Here is a 15,401-nt window from a genome sequence, read left to right as displayed (position 1 = left end):
GCCCCGGTAGGGCGGCCGGAGCCCCGAGCCCCGCGGGGGTGGGATGATCCCGGCCCTTCCCGGCACGGGGCGGGACTTGGCCGCATTCCCCGGGATCCCGGAGATCCTGGTGCCCAGCGCCGGCACCGGGCGGAGGCGGCGGCACCACCGGGGACCGGGGGACCCCGAGGAGGGCGCGCAGGGGGTTCACCCCCGGGGGTCGGGGCGCAAAGGATCCCGCGGGGGGGTCCCAGGGAACCCCAATGGAGACACCGGAGCTCCCGGAGCCGGACGGGCTCTTCCCGGATCCCGCCTCGCTCCCGGTGCCGGTACTGGGTTTCCAGACCTTGACGCTCCCGGAGGATGATGTGAGTGGGGCTGGGAAGGGCGCGGGTGGGCAGGACCCCCACGGGGACACCGGGATGTCGCGAGGGTCCCGTCACGCGTCCCCCGGCCCGGTATCCCCGCAGGGCAGCGGAACCGAGGAGCTGCTGGGGCTGACGGTGAACCCCGACATCGCCTGCGGCCTCGGCACCAGCCCGGAGCCCCCCCCGGTGCTGCTGGAGGTGGTCTGCGACCTCAGCACGCCCCTGGACCCCTCGATGTTCTCCGCGATCCAGCTGGCCCCTCAGCCCGACCCCCAGCCCACGGTGAGTCCCTGCACCCCCAGTTCGCCCCAGTCCCCCCAGTCCATCCCTGTCCCGCAGCTCCGGCTGACGGAGGAGGAGAAGCGGCTGCTGGCACAGGAGGGGGTGACCCTGCCCGGGGCCCTGCCCCTCACCCAGGTGAGTGCAGGGGGGACACGGGGGGTCGGGGGTGCCGGGGGGGGACAGGAGTGACCCCTCCGTGCCCCAGGCCGAGGAGCGGCTCCTAAAAAAGGTGCGGAGGAAGATCCGGAACAAGCAGTCGGCGCAGGACAGCCGGCGGAGGAAGAAGGAATACCTGGACGAGCTGGAGAGCAGGTGGGGCCGGCGTTGCCGTTATCCCGGCACGCCCCGGTGTGTCCCCATCCCGGTTATTGTCCCTGTTTCTGTCCGGGCAGGGCGGCCGCCTGCTCAGCCCTGAACCAGGAGCTGCGGAAAAAGGTCCAGGAGCTGGAGACGAGCAACGGGTGAGCACGGGGGGCTCCGGGAGGGGCACGGAGCCGGGATGGGGCACCGGGAGGGGCACGGAGCTGACCCCCCTTCCCGCAGGTCTCTCCTGCAGCAGCTCCAGGCGCTGATCAAGGAAACGTCCACCAAGCCCGCGCAGACCGGCACCTGTGTCCTGGTACGGCCCCTCCGGGACCCTCCCGGGACCCTCCCGGCCCCGCTCCGGTGCTCACGGCTCCCACCCCTCCCGCAGATCCTGTTCCTGTCGCTGGGGCTGATCCTGCTCCCCAGCTCGAGCCCGTTCCGCCGCGGCGGGAGCCAGGACGGCCTCGGACCTACCGGAGGTAACGGGAGCACCGGGAGGGGGGCGGGCACAGCCCCTCCCGCCCCAGTGGCCCCATGGCTGTCCCCGTTCCCGCAGTGATCTCCAGGAACATCCTGACGCGGCGGGAACCGGGAGAGGCCGCGGAATCCCCGTTCCCCCGGTGGATGTCCGGGCCAGAGGCGGGATCGGGAGTGGAGGACGGAGCCGGGGAGGGGCCTGGGGATGGAATTCCCGCCCCCCGGAGGGATCCAGGCACCAATTCCTCCAGGCAGGACACGGGGACAGGGACACGGGGACATGGGGACGAGATGTGATGTGTGATGGGGGAACCTCAGGGTGGGGGAACGTTCCAGAATAAACCTGAACTCTGTTTGCACCCCATGGAATGTCGGGGGGGCCCCCAAAGGCCAAACGTTCCAGTGCTGCTCCAGCCACAGGGATCAGGATTTATTCCACAATCCACTCCTGGGGGTGGTTCCTGGGGACCCTCAGCACTGGAGGAGCCAGGGATCCTCCCAAGAAACAACCACAGCATCACTCCAGGAACGATGACCAGGATTTATTCCACATCCCTCTCCTGGAGGATGATCCCAGGGCAGATCCCAGCGCTGGGGGGCACGGGGATTCCCCCCAAGGGACAAACCCAGGGATTTGTTCCACATCCTGCTCCGGGGGATGCCCTGAATGCCCTCCCAGGGCAGATCCCAGCAGGACTCCAGGTCCGAGCAGCAAGGCTGGGGCTGCCTCTCCTCCCACCGCTCCGGGCGAGCGGAATTCCCGGCTCCAAGCCCTCGGGAGCCTCGGGCTAAATGGACTCGATCTGTTTGCGGACCTTCTCCAGCGCCCGCCGGTCCAGCACGCGCTGCCGCAGCACCACCAGCGCCGCCGCCGCCGCCGCCACGCCCAGAGCGGAGCCCACGAAGCGCCAGAACCGCTGCGCCTCCAGCGCGGCCGAGCGGCAGCTGCGGAGCACGGCCCGGGGCGGGGATGAATGCCCCATCCCCCGGGAATTCCCGGCCCCAACCCCCGGGAATTCCCGGCCCCAACCCCCGGGAATTCCCGGCCCTAACCCCCGGGAATTCCGCGGAGCACAACCCGGGGGAATGAGTGCCCCAACACCTGGGAATTCCCAGCTCCAATCCCACGGGAGGTCTCAGCCTCCATCCCCCTGGAATTCTTAGCTCCAATCCCACGGGAGTTCCCAACGCCCATCCCCTTGGAATTCCCAGCTCAATCCCGATCACTCCCGGCCCCGATCCCCGTTAATTCCCAGCCCCGATCACTGCCGGTCCCGATCCCCGTTAACTCCCAGCCCCGATCACTCCCGGCCCCGATCCCCGTTAACTCCCAGCCCCGATCACTCCCGGCCCCGATCCCCGTTAACTCCCAGCCCCGATCACTCCCGGTCCCGATCCCCGTTAACTCCCAGCCCCGATCACTCCCGGTCCCGATCCCCGTTAACTCCCAGCCCCGATCACTCCCGGCCCCGATCCCCGGGAATTCCCAGCCCCGATCACTGCCGGTCCCACCTCTTGTACTCATCCCGGTGGGACGAGGCGCAGTTGATCTTCTCGATGAAGCCGGTGGGGCCGCACGCCGGGATCGTTTTCTGCCAGCGGGGGCACGGAGGGCTCGGTCACGGAGAGACCCCCGGGGCAACGGGGGGACCCCGACCCCCGCGGCCGCCCTGGGGACCCGCACTCACCATCTCGAAGCCGGAGCACCGCGTGCACTCCTGGGCAACCACGAACTGCTCCACTCGCCAGCACGGCGTGGCCACCGCGGGGCTCGCTGCGGTGCGGGGGGATCGCGTTACGGGGGAACCGGCCGGGAGCGCCCCGGTACCGGACAGAGCCCCGGACCCGGACCGAGACCCCGCTACCGGACAGACTTCTCCGTCTCGAGCCTCCCAGCCCCGGATCTATCCCGGTCTGAGCCCCCTGGACCGGTGCGACACCCCCGGACACCGGTCCGAGCCCCCGGGACCGGACCGAGCCCCCCGGGATCGGACCGAGCCCCCACATCCCGGTCCAAGCCCCCCGGGACCGTCCCAAACGCCGGGCCGGCCCTGCTCACCGGGCCGCTCCTCGCTCGCCGCCACCGCCGCCGCCGCCGGGCTGTGGGCACAGAGGAGCTGCCGTGAGGGCCCCGCATCGGGCCCGTCCCTCCCACACCCCGGTCTCCCCCGGTTCCCGCTCACCGCAGCCCCCTCAGCACCGCCAGCAGCACCATGAGGCCGCCGGGCCCCATCGGGGCGGCGGGATCCGCCGGAAAGCCCCAGGAACCCCCGCGATGCTCCGGGAACTACCGGGCCCGGCCCCGCCGCGACCACGGCGCCGCCATGTTGGAAGTGTCGGGGGGCCGGAACGGGAAGGGCGGGGCCTGGCGGCGGCGCTGGGCTCAGCCAATGGGAGAGAGGGGCGTGGCTCAAAGGCCACAAAGGGGCGTGGTTTAACCATAACGGGCATAAATTGATTTAATTAGGGGCGTGGTTCAATTTAAATTACGGGCGTGGACACGCGGCCGAGGTGGGGCGTGGCTCAGAGTGGGCGTGGTATAAATCCAAGTTTGGTGTTGTGGGCGTGGCTTGGGTGCGGCTTCGCCGCTGCTCGCCCCGGTCCCGGTCCCGGTCCCGGTCCCGGTCCCGGTCCCGGTCTCGATGTTGTTCCTGTCTTCGATCCCGGTCCCGATCGCAGTCCCGGTCCCGACCGCGATCCCGACCCCGTTCCGCCCCCTCCAAACCCCCGTCAAAGAGACGCCGGAGCCGGGACAAGGCACAGCGGGGCTTTATGGCACAAGGAGAGAGGGGGGCAGCCCCAAATCCCCCCAGATTCCCCCCCAGATCCCTCCGGAGAGGCGCCCGCGCTGCCCCGGGGGTCTCGGGGAGCTCCCGAGCCCCTACCCCAGGGAGCATCTCCCGCCGGCCTTCCGGGGGGCGCCGGGCTCCAGCAGGACCCTGCTGCTGCTGCTGGGGGGCTGCGGAGAGAGGGGGAGGTCAGGGGGGGTGCGGGGGGTCCCTGGGGTGCCCCCCACCCCACAAATCCCGACCCCACTCACGGCTTTGCGGGAGGATTTGTGCAGGATGTCCCGCGCCAGCGTGCGGAAGGCCTGGGGGGACAGGGGCTGCTCAGAGCGGGGGGCAGTGCTTGGGGAGCCCCCCGGGAGGAGGGAGGGACCCCCCGTCCCGGCAAACCTGGGGGTGCAGCCCCAGGGACCCCCCCTCACCTCCTCCACGTTCTCGCTGGACTTGGCGCTGGTCTCGAAGAAGCGAATCCCGTGTTCCTTGGCCAGCTGAGGCACCACGACCCCCCTGTGATCCCCAGCGAGCCCCTCCAGCCCCCTGGGAACCCCCCCAAACCCCCTGTGAACCCCCCCAATCCCACTAACCCCCCCCACCCCTCCCGTGACCCCCCAGTTCCCACGGAGCCCCCACAGACTCCTCCAGCGTGTCCCCAGAACCCCCCAGCCCCAGAGCCGCCTCCAGACCCCCCCACCCCACAAAATCCCCCCAGTCCCAGCCCGAGGGACACCCCCAGCACCCCGCTTCCCTCCCAGCCCCCTCCCCGAGCCCCCTCCCACCTTCTCGGCCGCGTCCCGCTGCACTTTCCTCCTCCCCTCCATGTCGCACTTGTTGCCCAGGAGGAGCCGCTCCACCCCGGCCGAGGCGTTCTGGGGAGAGGGGAGGGAAACACGGGCAGGACCCCCGAGACCCCCGCCCGACCGCCCCCCCCGGAATCCCCCCACCCACCTCCTTGATGCTTTTCATCCAGTTCTGGATGTTCTCGAAGGATTTCTCGTCCGTGATGTCGTACACCAGGACGATGCCCTGGAGGGGGATCGGGGGTCAGGGGGGGTCCGGACCCCCTGCCCGCGGTTTTGGGGTGGGCTCCTCGCCCCCAGAGCCCCCCCCCCAGGGCTGCAGCCCCCTCCCCGTACCACGGCTCCGCGGTAATAGGCCGTGGTGATGGTTTTGAAGCGCTCCTGTCCCGCCGTGTCCCTGCGGAAACGGGGCGGGTTTGGGGATTTCGGGGGAATTTTAGGGGGAATTTGGGGGTCTCCTACCCTCCCTGAGCACCCCCCATCCCCGACTCACCAGACCTGCAGCTTGATCTTCTTGCCATCGATATCCACAGTGCGGATCTTGAAGTCGATGCCTGGGGGAAAGGGAGGGGGGCACTGGGAGCTGGGGAGCGGGACGGGTCCCCTCCCAGTGCTCCCAGTGCTCCCAGTGCTCCCAGTGCTCCCAGTGCCGCCATGCCGGCGCCCAGCAACCATCTGGCTCCCCGGGAAAGGGGGGGCAAAATCCGGGAGGGGAATCCCGGGGCATTCCGGAGTGGAGATTCCCGGGAAGAACGCGGTAGGGTCCCGGTGGGGGGTTCTGGTGAGTTCCAGGGTGGGGGTCCCGGGGATTTTGGGGTGGGGGTTCTTGCTGAGTGGCAGGGTCCCGGTGAGTCCCGGGATGGGGGTCCCGGGGCGGAGAGATCTGGGAAATGTCCCGGGGGAATTTCAGAGGGGGGAGGGTCCCGGTAAATCCCGGGATGGGGGATCCGGGAGGGGTCCCAGGATTGGAGTCCCAAACAATCCCGGTGGGTCCCGTTGGGAGGTCCCGGTGAATCCCGGAGGTTCCCACTTGGGGACGGTCCCGAGGGGGTCCCGGGCAATCCCGGTGGGTCCCGGTTTGGGGGGTGCCGGTGAATCCCGGTGGGTCCCCGTTGGGGGGGGTCCCGGGGGTGGTCCCGGGAGGGTCCCGGGAGGGTCTCGGGGGGGTCCCACTCACCGATGGTGGAGATGTAGGTGCTGCTGAAGTTGTCCTCGGCGAAGCGGATGACGAGGCAAGTCTTGCCCACGCCGCTGTCCCCGATCAGCAGCAGCTTGAAGAGGTGGTCGTAGGCCTTGGCCATGGCCCCCGCCACCGCCCGCCGCCACCGGGACCGGGCCGGCCCCCCCGGGCGGGGCCTGGCTGCGGCCCCGCCTCCCGCCGTGACGCCACACCCAGATGACGTCACCACGAATAGCATGACGTCACGAGTCCGTTATGCCACTCCCAAAATGGCGCGAGCGCGACCCTCCCGAGATGGCAGCGGTTCAGTGACCTTCTAAAAATGGCGGACGGCCGTGACGGCCTCCCCAAGATGGCGGCAACATAGATTCGTCCCAGAACGGCGGAAACACGAACGACCCTACTGACAATGAGTCCCCTTCCTAAATCCCGACAGCTGAAACGACCGCCCCAAATGGCGGCAATGAGAGGAGCCTTCCTCAAAGTGACAAAACTTTAACGACCGTCCCAAAAGGCGGATTAGTGAGCGACCTTCCCAACATGGCGTCAACACCACGTCCACAGCCCACCAATGGCACCGCCCCACTTCCGCCCCTGGGGCCGCCCCGCAGCGGAAATGGCGGTGCGGGGCTGAGCCCGTCCCTTTCCGGCCCCTCACGCCGCCGCCGCCATGCCCGTGAGTGCGGCCCGACCCTGCCCGGGCCCCGCCGCCCCCGCGGGCGCCGCGGGACCGCGTCTGGCGGGGCCAGCGAGGGGCGGGAGGGCGCGGGGAAGGCGCGGGGAGGGCGGCGGGGCCGGGGGCGCGCGGGGCGCGGGGGGCGAGGAGCGCCAAGGGGGAGCTCCAAGATGGCGGCAGCGGCGTGAGGGGACGGAGGGGGGGGAGCGGGAACGATCGCGATGTCCCCGGGACTGACCGATCGCCGTGTCCCCGCAGCTCGCCAAGGACCTGTTGCACCCGTCTCCCGAGGAGGAGAAGCGCAAGCACAAGAAGAAGCGGCTGGTGCAGAGCCCCAACTCCTACTTCATGGACGTCAAGTGCCCCGGTGGGCGCCGAGGGTCTCCCCGTGTCCCTCCGTGTGTCCCGCTGTTGTCTCCGCTCTCTCGTTGCCCTTCCCTCTGTTCCTTTCCACGTGTTTATTACGCCGTCTCTTCGTGTCCTTCCCCGTTTCCCACCGGGCTCTCCTTCCGTGTCCCCCCCGCTGTCCTGGGGTCCCCTTTCGTGTCCCTTCCATCGTTTCCTGCCCTGTCCCGTTGTCCCTCCGTGTCCCTCCACTGTCACGCTGTCCGTGCCCGTGTCCCCCCGGTGACTCCGCTGTCCCCACGCTGTCCCCGCAGGCTGTTACAAGATCACGACCGTGTTCAGCCATGCCCAGACCGTGGTGCTCTGCGTGGGCTGCTCCACGGTGCTGTGCCAGCCCACGGGGGGCAAGGCCCGGCTCACCGAGGGTGGGTATCCCGGTGGGGATGGAGGAATCCGGGGCTGCTCCTCGGGGAGGAGGGATCTGGGGATATTTGGAGGGGATTTTGGGGTGGGGGGAGGTTGTGGATCCCCCTGGGAAGGGCTGGTTCCTGCTTGGGGTGGGGGGATTTGGGATCCCCGGGGGGATTTGGGATCCCAGGGGGGATTTGGGATCCCAGGGGAGCTGATTCCCCCCTCAGCAGAGTTGCGGAATTCTGGTGGGGGTCGGAAAGCCAAGGAGAGGTTTGGAATTCTGGCTGTTTTGGGAGCCTTCAGCAGCAGAATTCCCCGGAATTCGGGTTGGGAGAGGTGGAATTCCCATTCCCAGAGGGATGCAGCATTCCCAGGTTGTGTTTGCTCCCCCTCCAGGCTGCTCGTTCCGGCGGAAGCAGCACTGAGCCAGCCGGGATGCCACGGAGACAGACGGGAATTCCGCCCAGTCCCTGTAGCCCCCTCTGCTTCCCACCAATAAATTTTGGATAAAATACCCAAAATGGGTCATTTCTGGTTCTTGGCTGCAGGGACAGCGGGGTTTGGGGATGTGGGGAGGGAATTCCTTCCCTGGGAGGGGCTGGAGTGGGTGAAAGCTGTCCCTGCCATCCCTTCCCAAAGCATTCCATGATTCCCAGAGAATCCTGGTGCAGGTGGTGCCACCACCCCCCTGGGGTGGGACAAATCTCCTTCCTGTCCTTGTGGGGATGCTCCAGCTGGACTCAGTTGGGAATTCCACGTGGATAAACCTTTTCTGTCGGTGGTTTAGCTGGGAGAACTGGGAATATCCGTGTCTCCTGCTCCCCACACTGATCCCAAGGTGGATCAGTGCTCTGATCCGAGCGTGGATCCTCTTCCCATCCCTCTTTTCCCATCTGAAGGGGAATAACCAGGATGTTTTCCCCAGGCCTGGCTCTGGTGGGGTCTGGGGTGAACTGGGGGCTCAGCTCTCCCCATTCCCACCCGGAGCTCCCCAAATCCACCCCGAAGTGACCCCGCTCTCACCCCGCATTTTTGGGGTGCTGCAAGGACAAACCCCCTCCCTTCCCGGGTGCTTTCCGGAGGCTCTGGCCCTGCTGGCCCCTCGGATCTGAACTGAAATCGAAATTGGGACTTTCGGTTCCTCATTCCCTCATTTCCTGGCTCGTGATTTCTCCCCACGGCGCCGCTGCCCCGCGCCCCCAATCCCGCCGTGCCGGCACCGGGAACGCTCCGGATCCGAGCCCAAATCCCCCTCCCCGGTGGTGCTGGAGGTCGGAGCCACCCCGGAGCAGCTTCTGGAGGTAATTTGGGCGGCTTTGATGTTTTAATCCCCGCCCCGGGAGCACTTGGAGGAAGTAAAACTGCGGGACAAGTGGATTTATGGGGATTTGGGGTCTGTTTTATCCCGGAGCTCCACCTGGCTTGTGGGATTGTCGGTGCATCCCATCCTGGGGGGCGCTGCTTGGGTAAAACCAGGGAATTTGGGGATTTTTGGGCATGGATTTGTCCCAGCAGCTCGGATGTGTCCTGGCCTGTCCTCACGGACACGGGGCTGGCTCCCGGATTCTCCCCTGCAGGGAATTTTGGGCTGCGTGTCCGGGCGGGCCGGTGGCACCACCAGGTCACCGGGGTGTTGTCACCTCCCTGCCCAGACCGGATTTGTCACCGAGGGGTCAATCCCGGCTCCGAGCCCTCGGCTCCTGCTCCGAATCCCGGGATGGAGCCGCTGGCTCCCGCCGCCCTCCTGGCCCTGCTGGTGCTGGCCCTGGGACACCCCGACCCCGCGCTGGACCGGCACTGGGAGCTCTGGAAAAAATCCTACGGGAAGGAATATCACCCCCAGGTGGGAATGGGACAGAGGGGGAGCTGGGAGTGTCCTGGGAATATCCCAGGATTTTCTGGGGCTCTGCTGGGGAGTGACCAATGGTTGGAGAAGATCCAGTGGCTGCTCCCCCGGGATGACCCAGCTGGGGCTCCCAACAGCCTTTACTGGGATGAACTGGGGAGGGATGGCTCTGGAGGGGCTGTCCCGGCTCTGACAGGGCCCTGCTGGAATTCCAGGAGGATTTGTTCCGTCGCCTGACGTGGGAGAAGAACCTGTGGCTGGTGACCCTCCACAACCTGGAGCACTCCCTGGGGCTCCGCTCCTACACGCTGGGGATGAACCACCTGGGGGACATGGTGGGTGCTGGGAGCAGTTCCAACCCTCTGGAATTGTCCTGGAGGGCGACAGAACCTGGATTGGGGTGGGAAACTCCTGAAACCCCCCCTCAGCCCATCCTGGTGGGATCCAGCAGCCAGGGACAAGCTGCTCTGGAATTCTGTGAGGAAAGAGCTCCCTGGGGTGGGATTTGGGGCACACAGGAGCTGTCCTGGTCATCTGGGATATTTATGGATCATCCCTCTTCTGTGTCCCAAGTTTGGGGGGGTTTATGACCCAGCTTCCAGGGATTTGGGGAGCTGGAGCTGAGCTTTTCCCTTTCTGACAAAAATCTGGAAATTAAATGGAAAAACAAGAAGTTGAGGATCCCCTCCAGCCACTTCCACCTCAGAATTCCCCCTCTACCCCCGAGACCCTCAGGTGAGGCTGGCAGAGAGCAGGAATCACCCGCTGGGATTTTCCTTCCCACCAGACCAGCGAGGAGGTGGCGGCTTCTCTGACGGGGCTCCAGCTCCGTCCCCGTCCCCGCCGGAATTCCGCATTCCCAGCCCAATCCCGGCCGCTCGGTGACGTCCCCGAGGCGCTGGACTGGCGGGACAAGGGCTGCGTGACCGAGGTGAAGAACCAGGTGAGGTGAAGAAGCCAGGTGAGCCTCGCCCCGGGAGCCTCCCGCTGCTCCCCGCGGCGGCTCCCGAGCCTCTCCCGCCTCCTTCCCAGGGCGCCTGCGGATCCTGCTGGGCCTTCAGCGCCGTGGGAGCGCTGGAAGCGCAGCTGAAGCTGAAAACCGGGAATTTGGTGTCGCTGAGCGTCCAGAACCTGGTGGATTGCTCCGGGATGTACGGGAACAAGGGCTGTGCCGGGGGCTTCATGACGGAGGCGTTCCAGTACATCATCGACAACGGCGGCATCGAGTCCGAGCAGTCCTACCCCTACACGGCTCAGGTGGGCCTGGAGAACCTCTTTTCCAGGAAAACCCATGGAAACCTCACCCTGTTCCTGTTCTCCTCCCTCCTCTCCCATCCAATTCCCCCTGCCCTGGTTTCCTGGTGGCACCTCAGGATCCAAAGCCATCCCAGGAACCTTGGAGTTATTTGGAGGGGAGTGACTGGACCAGGAGCTGGAATTCCTACCTGGTTATTTCACCATTTCTTAAGCAACGAGCTGGAGGGGAGGGAAAAATGGGTCAGGAGCCTCCTGAAAACACAATCCCAGGAAATGGGTCAGAGCAACAACAGCTCAATCCAAGAAAAAGTGGGATCTGACTCTCCAAACGTGGAGCTACGGAGGGAAAAGCTGTTCCTGAGGTCTGGAGGGAATGAGAAGCATCTGTGGATAGGGAGGATGAGGATGGAGGCTCCAGGGAAGAGGAGGATGAGGATGGAAGCTTGTGCTGGATTTAGTTGGGATTGGGAAGGGGAACCTTGGGGCTGGAGTGATGTTTTTGAGGAAAAAGGACAGAGAATCCTGTGGGAAACAAGCCAAGGATAGGAAGGTGGGGCTGGAGGGGCTCGGACAGGGGTCTGGGGGTCTGGGAACGCCCCTGGATCCCATTGGCTCATTCCCATTTCTTGGCTTGTTCCCATTTCCTGGCTCATTCCCGTTCCTTGGCTCATTCCCGTTTCCCGCCTGGTTCCCCTTTCCTGGCTCAGTCCCATTCCTTGGCTCATTCCCATTTCCCATCTCATTCCCGTTTCCTGCCTGGTTCCCATTTCCCATCTCGTTCCCATTTCCCACCCCATTCCCATTTTCTGCCTCGTTCCCGTTTTCTGCCTCATTCTCATTTCCCACCTCATTCCCCTTTCCCACCCCGTTCCCCTTCCCCGCCCCATTCCCCTTTCCCGCCCCATTCCCCTTTCCCACCCCGTTCCCCTTTCCCACCCCATTCCCCTTTCCCACCCCATTCCCCTTTCCCACCCCATTCCCCTTTCCCACCCCATTCCCATTTCCCACCCCATTCCCCTTTCCCACCCCATTCCCCTTTCCCACCCCATTCCCCTTTCCCACCCCATTCCCCTTTCCCACCCCATTCCCATTTCCCACCCCATTCCCGTTTCCCACCCCATTCCCGTTTCCCACCCCATTCCCCTTCCCCACCCCATTCCCCTTTCCCACCCCATTCCCCTTTCCCACCCCATTGATTCCCCTTTCCCACCCCATTCCCCTTCCCCACCCCATTCCCCTTTCTTTCCCACCCCATTCCCGTTTCCCGTTTTTCCCGGCAGAACGGGACCTGCCACTACAACGCCTCCGCCCGCGCCGCCTCCTGCTCCCGCTTCGTGGAGCTGCCCGAGGGCGACGAGGCCGCGCTCAGGGACGCCGTGGCCACCGTGGGCCCCGTGGCCGTGGCCATCGACGCCACCCGGCCCAGCTTCTTCCTCTACCGCTCCGGTGAGGGCCCGGATTGGGAAATTCGGGAATTTTGGGGGTTCGTTCCTGGAGGGAGGCTGGAGTGGGATGGTCTTGAGACCTTTAGGGCTCTTCCAAATCCTCCTTCTTCCTTTCTCTCCCCGCAGAATCCTTCCCTGGGTGAGAGGGAGCCTTGGGAATTCGGGTGGGATTTGGGAGGCTGGCGGTGAATTCCTGGAGGGAGGCTGGGATCCGTTGGAATTCCAGGTTTTCTCCCTCCCCAGGGGTGTTTGACGACCCCCAGTGCTCGCAGGAGGTGAACCACGCCGTGCTGGTGGTGGGATACGGCTCCCTGGAAAACAAGGAATATTGGCTGGTGAAGAACAGGTAAAACCTTGGGCATCCACAGGATGGAATTCTGGAACATTCCCAGCTGCAGGGGACCCACAAGGATCAGAGTCCAACTCCCAAACTCCCACCTTGTCCCTCAGGGCCTTGTCCAGGTGCTTCTTGGCCCATAGGAAGGTTGGAACGATGATCCATGGGGTCCATTCCAGCCCAACCCACTCCATAATCCCACAATTTCATATTTGGAGCTGCCCAAATCCGTGTGGATGTGGCACTTGGGGACACATCCCCGTGGTGGCCTCGGCAGCCTCGGGGACAGCTGGGCTTTGTGATTTCCAAGGATTTTCCAACCCCAGTTGTGGGGGTACCAGGTGTGGGTTTCTCTGGGTCGGGGTTGGAGGCACTCGAGATGATATTTCATGTTGGGACTCAGCAGTGAGATTATTTTACTGATAAGAAATAATAAACACATGTGAGTTGAGCAGCAAGGCCCAAAATGGCCAACAGCCTCTTCTTCCGAGGTCTTTTAAGATTAAACTACCCAATTAAGAGCTGAAAAATTAAATTATTCTCCCTTTTCACCCAATAACTGACCCCAAAGAGCCCAAAATGTGGATTTTTCCACCCGGTTACAAGATGCCACCCAAACTCAAGAAGGAAGGAGAAGCATGAAGAAGAAATCCAGGAGAGCACCCTGTGCCCTCCATCTTGCATACTAAAAATCCCAAAAATTGAATTGGGAGGATGAGTCAGGCTGGGGAACCATCGGTTTCTCTGGGTTGGAGGCACTCGAGGTGATATTTCATGTTGGGACTCAGGTGTTTGTTATTGTGTTTGTTATTTCTTATCAGTGAAACAATCTCACTGCTGTCAGTTGGGCAGCAAGGCCCAAAATGGCCAACAGACTCTTTTTCCGAGGTCTTTTAAGATTAAACTATCCAATTAAGAGCTGAAAAATTAAATTATTCTCCCTTTTCACCCAATAACTGATCCCAATGTGGATTTTTCTGCCCAGTTACAAAATGCCACCCAAACCCAAGAAGGAGGAAGGAGAAGCATGATGATGAAACCCAGGAGGACACCCTGTGCCCTCCACCTTGCATATTAAAATTCCCAAAAATTGGATTTCTCACCAAATGATACCTCTACACTACTCCCTATAATTTCCCACTTTTATGGATTTTAGTCAATCTTGAAGTTTAGGAACTTTCTCCATGAATGAGGGTCAAAGTCAGAGCTCCCCTGGGGTCAGGACACCCCAGAGCAGACAGAGAAATAAATATTCCCTGTGCTGCCCTGGGTTCCCACACCGAATGGCTCCATGAATCCCAGGATTCTGGCACCTTCTCCTTGAAAAAATGAGGATTTTCCCTCTTGTTTTCTCCCTGTTCCCAAAGCTGGGGCGTGCATTTCGGAGACGCGGGCTACATCCGCATGGCGCGCAACGCCTCCAACCTCTGCGGCATCGCCAGCTACGCCTCCTACCCGCTCATCTAGACCTGGTCTGGACCTCCTCTGGACCTCCTCTGGACCTCCTCTGGACCTGCACTCCAGGCGCCTCCCCAAAGCTCCAGATTTCCATGGATCCCACCCCAGCAGGGATTCCTCCGCCTCCAGGGTCGCTTTCCAGCGCTGGGGGTTGGATCCGTGGCTTGGGAGGGGATCCGGGAAGGGAGAAGGGGGAATGTTGTTGTCAGGCACGAGGGAGTTCTTTGTTTTTGGGGAGGGGGGGAATGTGGGGGTTTGGGAGTAAAAGGGTGATTCCTGCAGGGATTGGCCACAGGGATAATAGGGATCGGGTGCTGGGATCACAGGGATTGGGTACAAGGATCTCTGGGATCACTGGGGTCACTGGGGTCATTGGGATTGGGTACAAGGATCTCTGGGATCACAGGGATCATTGGGATCAGGTCCTGGGATCACTGGGATCCAGTATCAGGATCACAGGGATCATTGGGATCACAGGGATCGCTGGGATCGTTGTGATTATTGGGATCTCTGGGATCATTTGGATGGGGTACAAGGATCTCTGGGATCATTGGGATACCAGGATCATTGGGACCAGGTACTGGGATCACTGGGATCACAAGGATCCCAGGGATCCCAGGGATCATGGGTTCCTCCCTCCGGAGCTGCTGCGATGCCGGACATCGATTTCCCTCCCTGTGACGCTGCTGGAATTGCAGATATTCCATGGAAAATAAAAGATTGCATTCTGCTGCCTCAAAATCCCGATATTTGGAGATAATCCCCCAAAATTCCAATATTCGGTGGCTCCCATCACCCCACAGCCAAGAATTCCGTGTTGGTGGATGGAGATCCCGAGGGAACAGTGTCCCTTTTGTCCCTAAAAAATGTCCCGGGGCTGGAATTCCTCACCCCCGGATCCCACCCCTCCCTTGCCGGTGGGATCCGAGCTGCCGGGAGGATCGGAGCACCGGGAATCTCACCGGGATGAGGGGTAAGGATGATCCCAGCGGGATCTGCTGCCGCTCCCGTGGGATTCCGAGCTGGGAAAAGGGCGGGGGTGGCTCATTCCCAGCAGCTGGATTGGGCTTGGGACAAGGTTTTGGTTGGGAAAAGGAGCTGGATCCCAAATCCTGGCACCAGGAATGTTGCTCCTGGATTTCGGGAGGTGGAGCTGCGGCATCGGGCAGGATGAGACCCCCCGCCCTCCCGAGGGGACCCTGGTGAGGAGGAGCCAATTCCAGAATCCCCTTGGAAATCATGGAATGACTCAGGTTGGAAAAGACCCCGGAGAAAGATTCCACACCTGGAATGTTTCTGGCGTTTTGGGGAAGGAGTTTTTGTCCCGCCGTGGAATCGCGGCTTGGCTCGGCAAGGACCCTAAGACCCCATTCCCGCCTCCATCCAGGAATTTAAGCCCCAACTCCCCAAATTCCACCCTAATTCCAAAGGTTTATGCACACAAGCACCGC

The 15,401-nt window shown here is 63.4% G+C and overlaps 5 protein-coding genes across 8 annotated transcripts; 3 read left to right on the top strand and 2 right to left on the bottom strand.

Annotated features, from left to right (window-relative positions):
* Positions 1–99: 99 nt before the first annotated feature.
* CREB3L4 (cAMP responsive element binding protein 3 like 4) lies at positions 100–1,771 on the top strand. Of its 2 annotated transcripts, none has more exons than XM_059870786.1 (7): positions 100–347; positions 450–629; positions 835–941; positions 1,022–1,090; positions 1,173–1,248; positions 1,324–1,414; positions 1,492–1,771. In XM_059870786.1, exons 1-7 carry the CDS (start codon positions 243–245, stop codon positions 1,707–1,709), a joined length of 846 nt encoding a protein of 281 aa, XP_059726769.1. In that variant the 5' UTR covers positions 100–242; the 3' UTR covers positions 1,710–1,771. The 2 variants fall into 2 exon arrangements, with proteins under 2 accessions (XP_059726769.1, XP_059726768.1); XM_059870785.1 differs by having other exon boundaries at positions 450–764.
* A 162-nt stretch (positions 1,772–1,933) lies between these two features.
* Positions 1,934–3,779, bottom strand: JTB (jumping translocation breakpoint). Its single transcript, XM_059870789.1, has 5 exons — positions 3,596–3,779; positions 3,472–3,512; positions 3,101–3,186; positions 2,925–3,004; positions 1,934–2,357 (listed from the first exon to the last, which is right to left on the bottom strand). The coding sequence occupies exons 1-5, from the start codon at positions 3,643–3,645 to the stop codon at positions 2,201–2,203; spliced, it is 414 nt and encodes a 137-aa protein (XP_059726772.1). The 5' UTR covers positions 3,646–3,779; the 3' UTR covers positions 1,934–2,200.
* A 66-nt stretch (positions 3,780–3,845) lies between these two features.
* On the bottom strand, positions 3,846–6,369 carry RAB13 (RAB13, member RAS oncogene family). 2 transcript variants are annotated; one of them, XM_059870782.1, is made up of 8 exons: positions 6,173–6,369; positions 5,489–5,549; positions 5,332–5,392; positions 5,144–5,221; positions 4,975–5,064; positions 4,621–4,648; positions 4,453–4,503; positions 3,846–4,371 (listed from the first exon to the last, which is right to left on the bottom strand). In XM_059870782.1, exons 1-8 carry the CDS (start codon positions 6,294–6,296, stop codon positions 3,899–3,901), a joined length of 966 nt encoding a protein of 321 aa, XP_059726765.1. In that variant the 5' UTR covers positions 6,297–6,369; the 3' UTR covers positions 3,846–3,898. The 2 variants fall into 2 exon arrangements, with proteins under 2 accessions (XP_059726765.1, XP_059726767.1); XM_059870784.1 differs by having other exon boundaries at positions 4,166–4,371; positions 4,621–4,686; positions 6,173–6,359.
* Positions 6,370–6,691: 322 nt separating this feature from the next.
* On the top strand, positions 6,692–8,128 carry RPS27 (ribosomal protein S27). The gene is made up of 4 exons (XM_059870790.1): positions 6,692–6,851; positions 7,110–7,218; positions 7,511–7,621; positions 8,004–8,128. The coding sequence occupies exons 1-4, from the start codon at positions 6,846–6,848 to the stop codon at positions 8,030–8,032; spliced, it is 255 nt and encodes an 84-aa protein (XP_059726773.1). The 5' UTR covers positions 6,692–6,845; the 3' UTR covers positions 8,033–8,128.
* Positions 8,129–8,747: 619 nt separating this feature from the next.
* LOC132340306 (cathepsin S-like) lies at positions 8,748–14,691 on the top strand. Of its 2 annotated transcripts, XM_059871199.1 has the most exons (8): positions 8,748–8,908; positions 9,260–9,450; positions 9,669–9,788; positions 10,241–10,396; positions 10,486–10,710; positions 11,991–12,156; positions 12,399–12,501; positions 13,860–14,691. In XM_059871199.1, exons 2-8 carry the CDS (start codon positions 9,325–9,327, stop codon positions 13,957–13,959), a joined length of 996 nt encoding a protein of 331 aa, XP_059727182.1. In that variant the 5' UTR covers positions 8,748–8,908; positions 9,260–9,324; the 3' UTR covers positions 13,960–14,691. The 2 variants fall into 2 exon arrangements, with proteins under 2 accessions (XP_059727182.1, XP_059727183.1); XM_059871200.1 differs by lacking the exon at positions 8,748–8,908 and having other exon boundaries at positions 9,238–9,450.
* Positions 14,692–15,401: the final 710 nt, after the last annotated feature.

Source organism: Haemorhous mexicanus, chromosome 31 (assembly GCF_027477595.1).
Source record: "Haemorhous mexicanus isolate bHaeMex1 chromosome 31, bHaeMex1.pri, whole genome shotgun sequence".
Taxonomy (NCBI): domain Eukaryota; kingdom Metazoa; phylum Chordata; class Aves; order Passeriformes; family Fringillidae; genus Haemorhous; species Haemorhous mexicanus.
Note: the sequence above shows the minus strand (reverse complement) of the source record. Positions and strands in the feature narration are given on the sequence as shown.

Coding starts and splice junctions, on each gene's coding strand:
- CREB3L4 (XM_059870785.1), top strand. CDS start 243: ATGGAGACACCGGAGCTCCCGGAGCCGGACGGGCTCTTCCCGGATCCC. Junction 942..1,021: donor CTGGACGAGCTGGAGAGCAG/GTGGGGCCGGCG, acceptor CTGTCCGGGCAG/GGCGGCCGCCTGCTCAGCCC. Junction 1,415..1,491: donor CGGCCTCGGACCTACCGGAG/GTAACGGGAGCA, acceptor CCGTTCCCGCAG/TGATCTCCAGGAACATCCTG.
- JTB (XM_059870789.1), bottom strand. CDS start 3,645: ATGGGGCCCGGCGGCCTCATGGTGCTGCTGGCGGTGCTGAGGGGGCTG. Junction 3,187..3,471: donor GGCGAGCGAGGAGCGGCCCG/GTGAGCAGGGCC, acceptor CCCGCACCGCAG/CGAGCCCCGCGGTGGCCACG. Junction 2,358..2,924: donor CACCGGGATGAGTACAAGAG/GTGGGACCGGCA, acceptor CGTGCTCCGCAG/CTGCCGCTCGGCCGCGCTGG.
- RAB13 (XM_059870782.1), bottom strand. CDS start 6,296: ATGGCCAAGGCCTACGACCACCTCTTCAAGCTGCTGCTGATCGGGGAC. Junction 4,649..4,974: donor AGCGGGACGCGGCCGAGAAG/GTGGGAGGGGGC, acceptor CTTCGAGACCAG/CGCCAAGTCCAGCGAGAACG. Junction 4,372..4,452: donor ACAAATCCTCCCGCAAAGCC/GTGAGTGGGGTC, acceptor CTCTCTCCGCAG/CCCCCCAGCAGCAGCAGCAG.
- RPS27 (XM_059870790.1), top strand. Junction 7,219..7,510: donor CATGGACGTCAAGTGCCCCG/GTGGGCGCCGAG, acceptor CTGTCCCCGCAG/GCTGTTACAAGATCACGACC. Junction 7,622..8,003: donor CAAGGCCCGGCTCACCGAGG/GTGGGTATCCCG, acceptor CTCCCCCTCCAG/GCTGCTCGTTCCGGCGGAAG.
- LOC132340306 (XM_059871199.1), top strand. CDS start 9,325: ATGGAGCCGCTGGCTCCCGCCGCCCTCCTGGCCCTGCTGGTGCTGGCC. Junction 9,451..9,668: donor GGAAGGAATATCACCCCCAG/GTGGGAATGGGA, acceptor CTGGAATTCCAG/GAGGATTTGTTCCGTCGCCT. Junction 9,789..10,240: donor TGAACCACCTGGGGGACATG/GTGGGTGCTGGG, acceptor CCTTCCCACCAG/ACCAGCGAGGAGGTGGCGGC.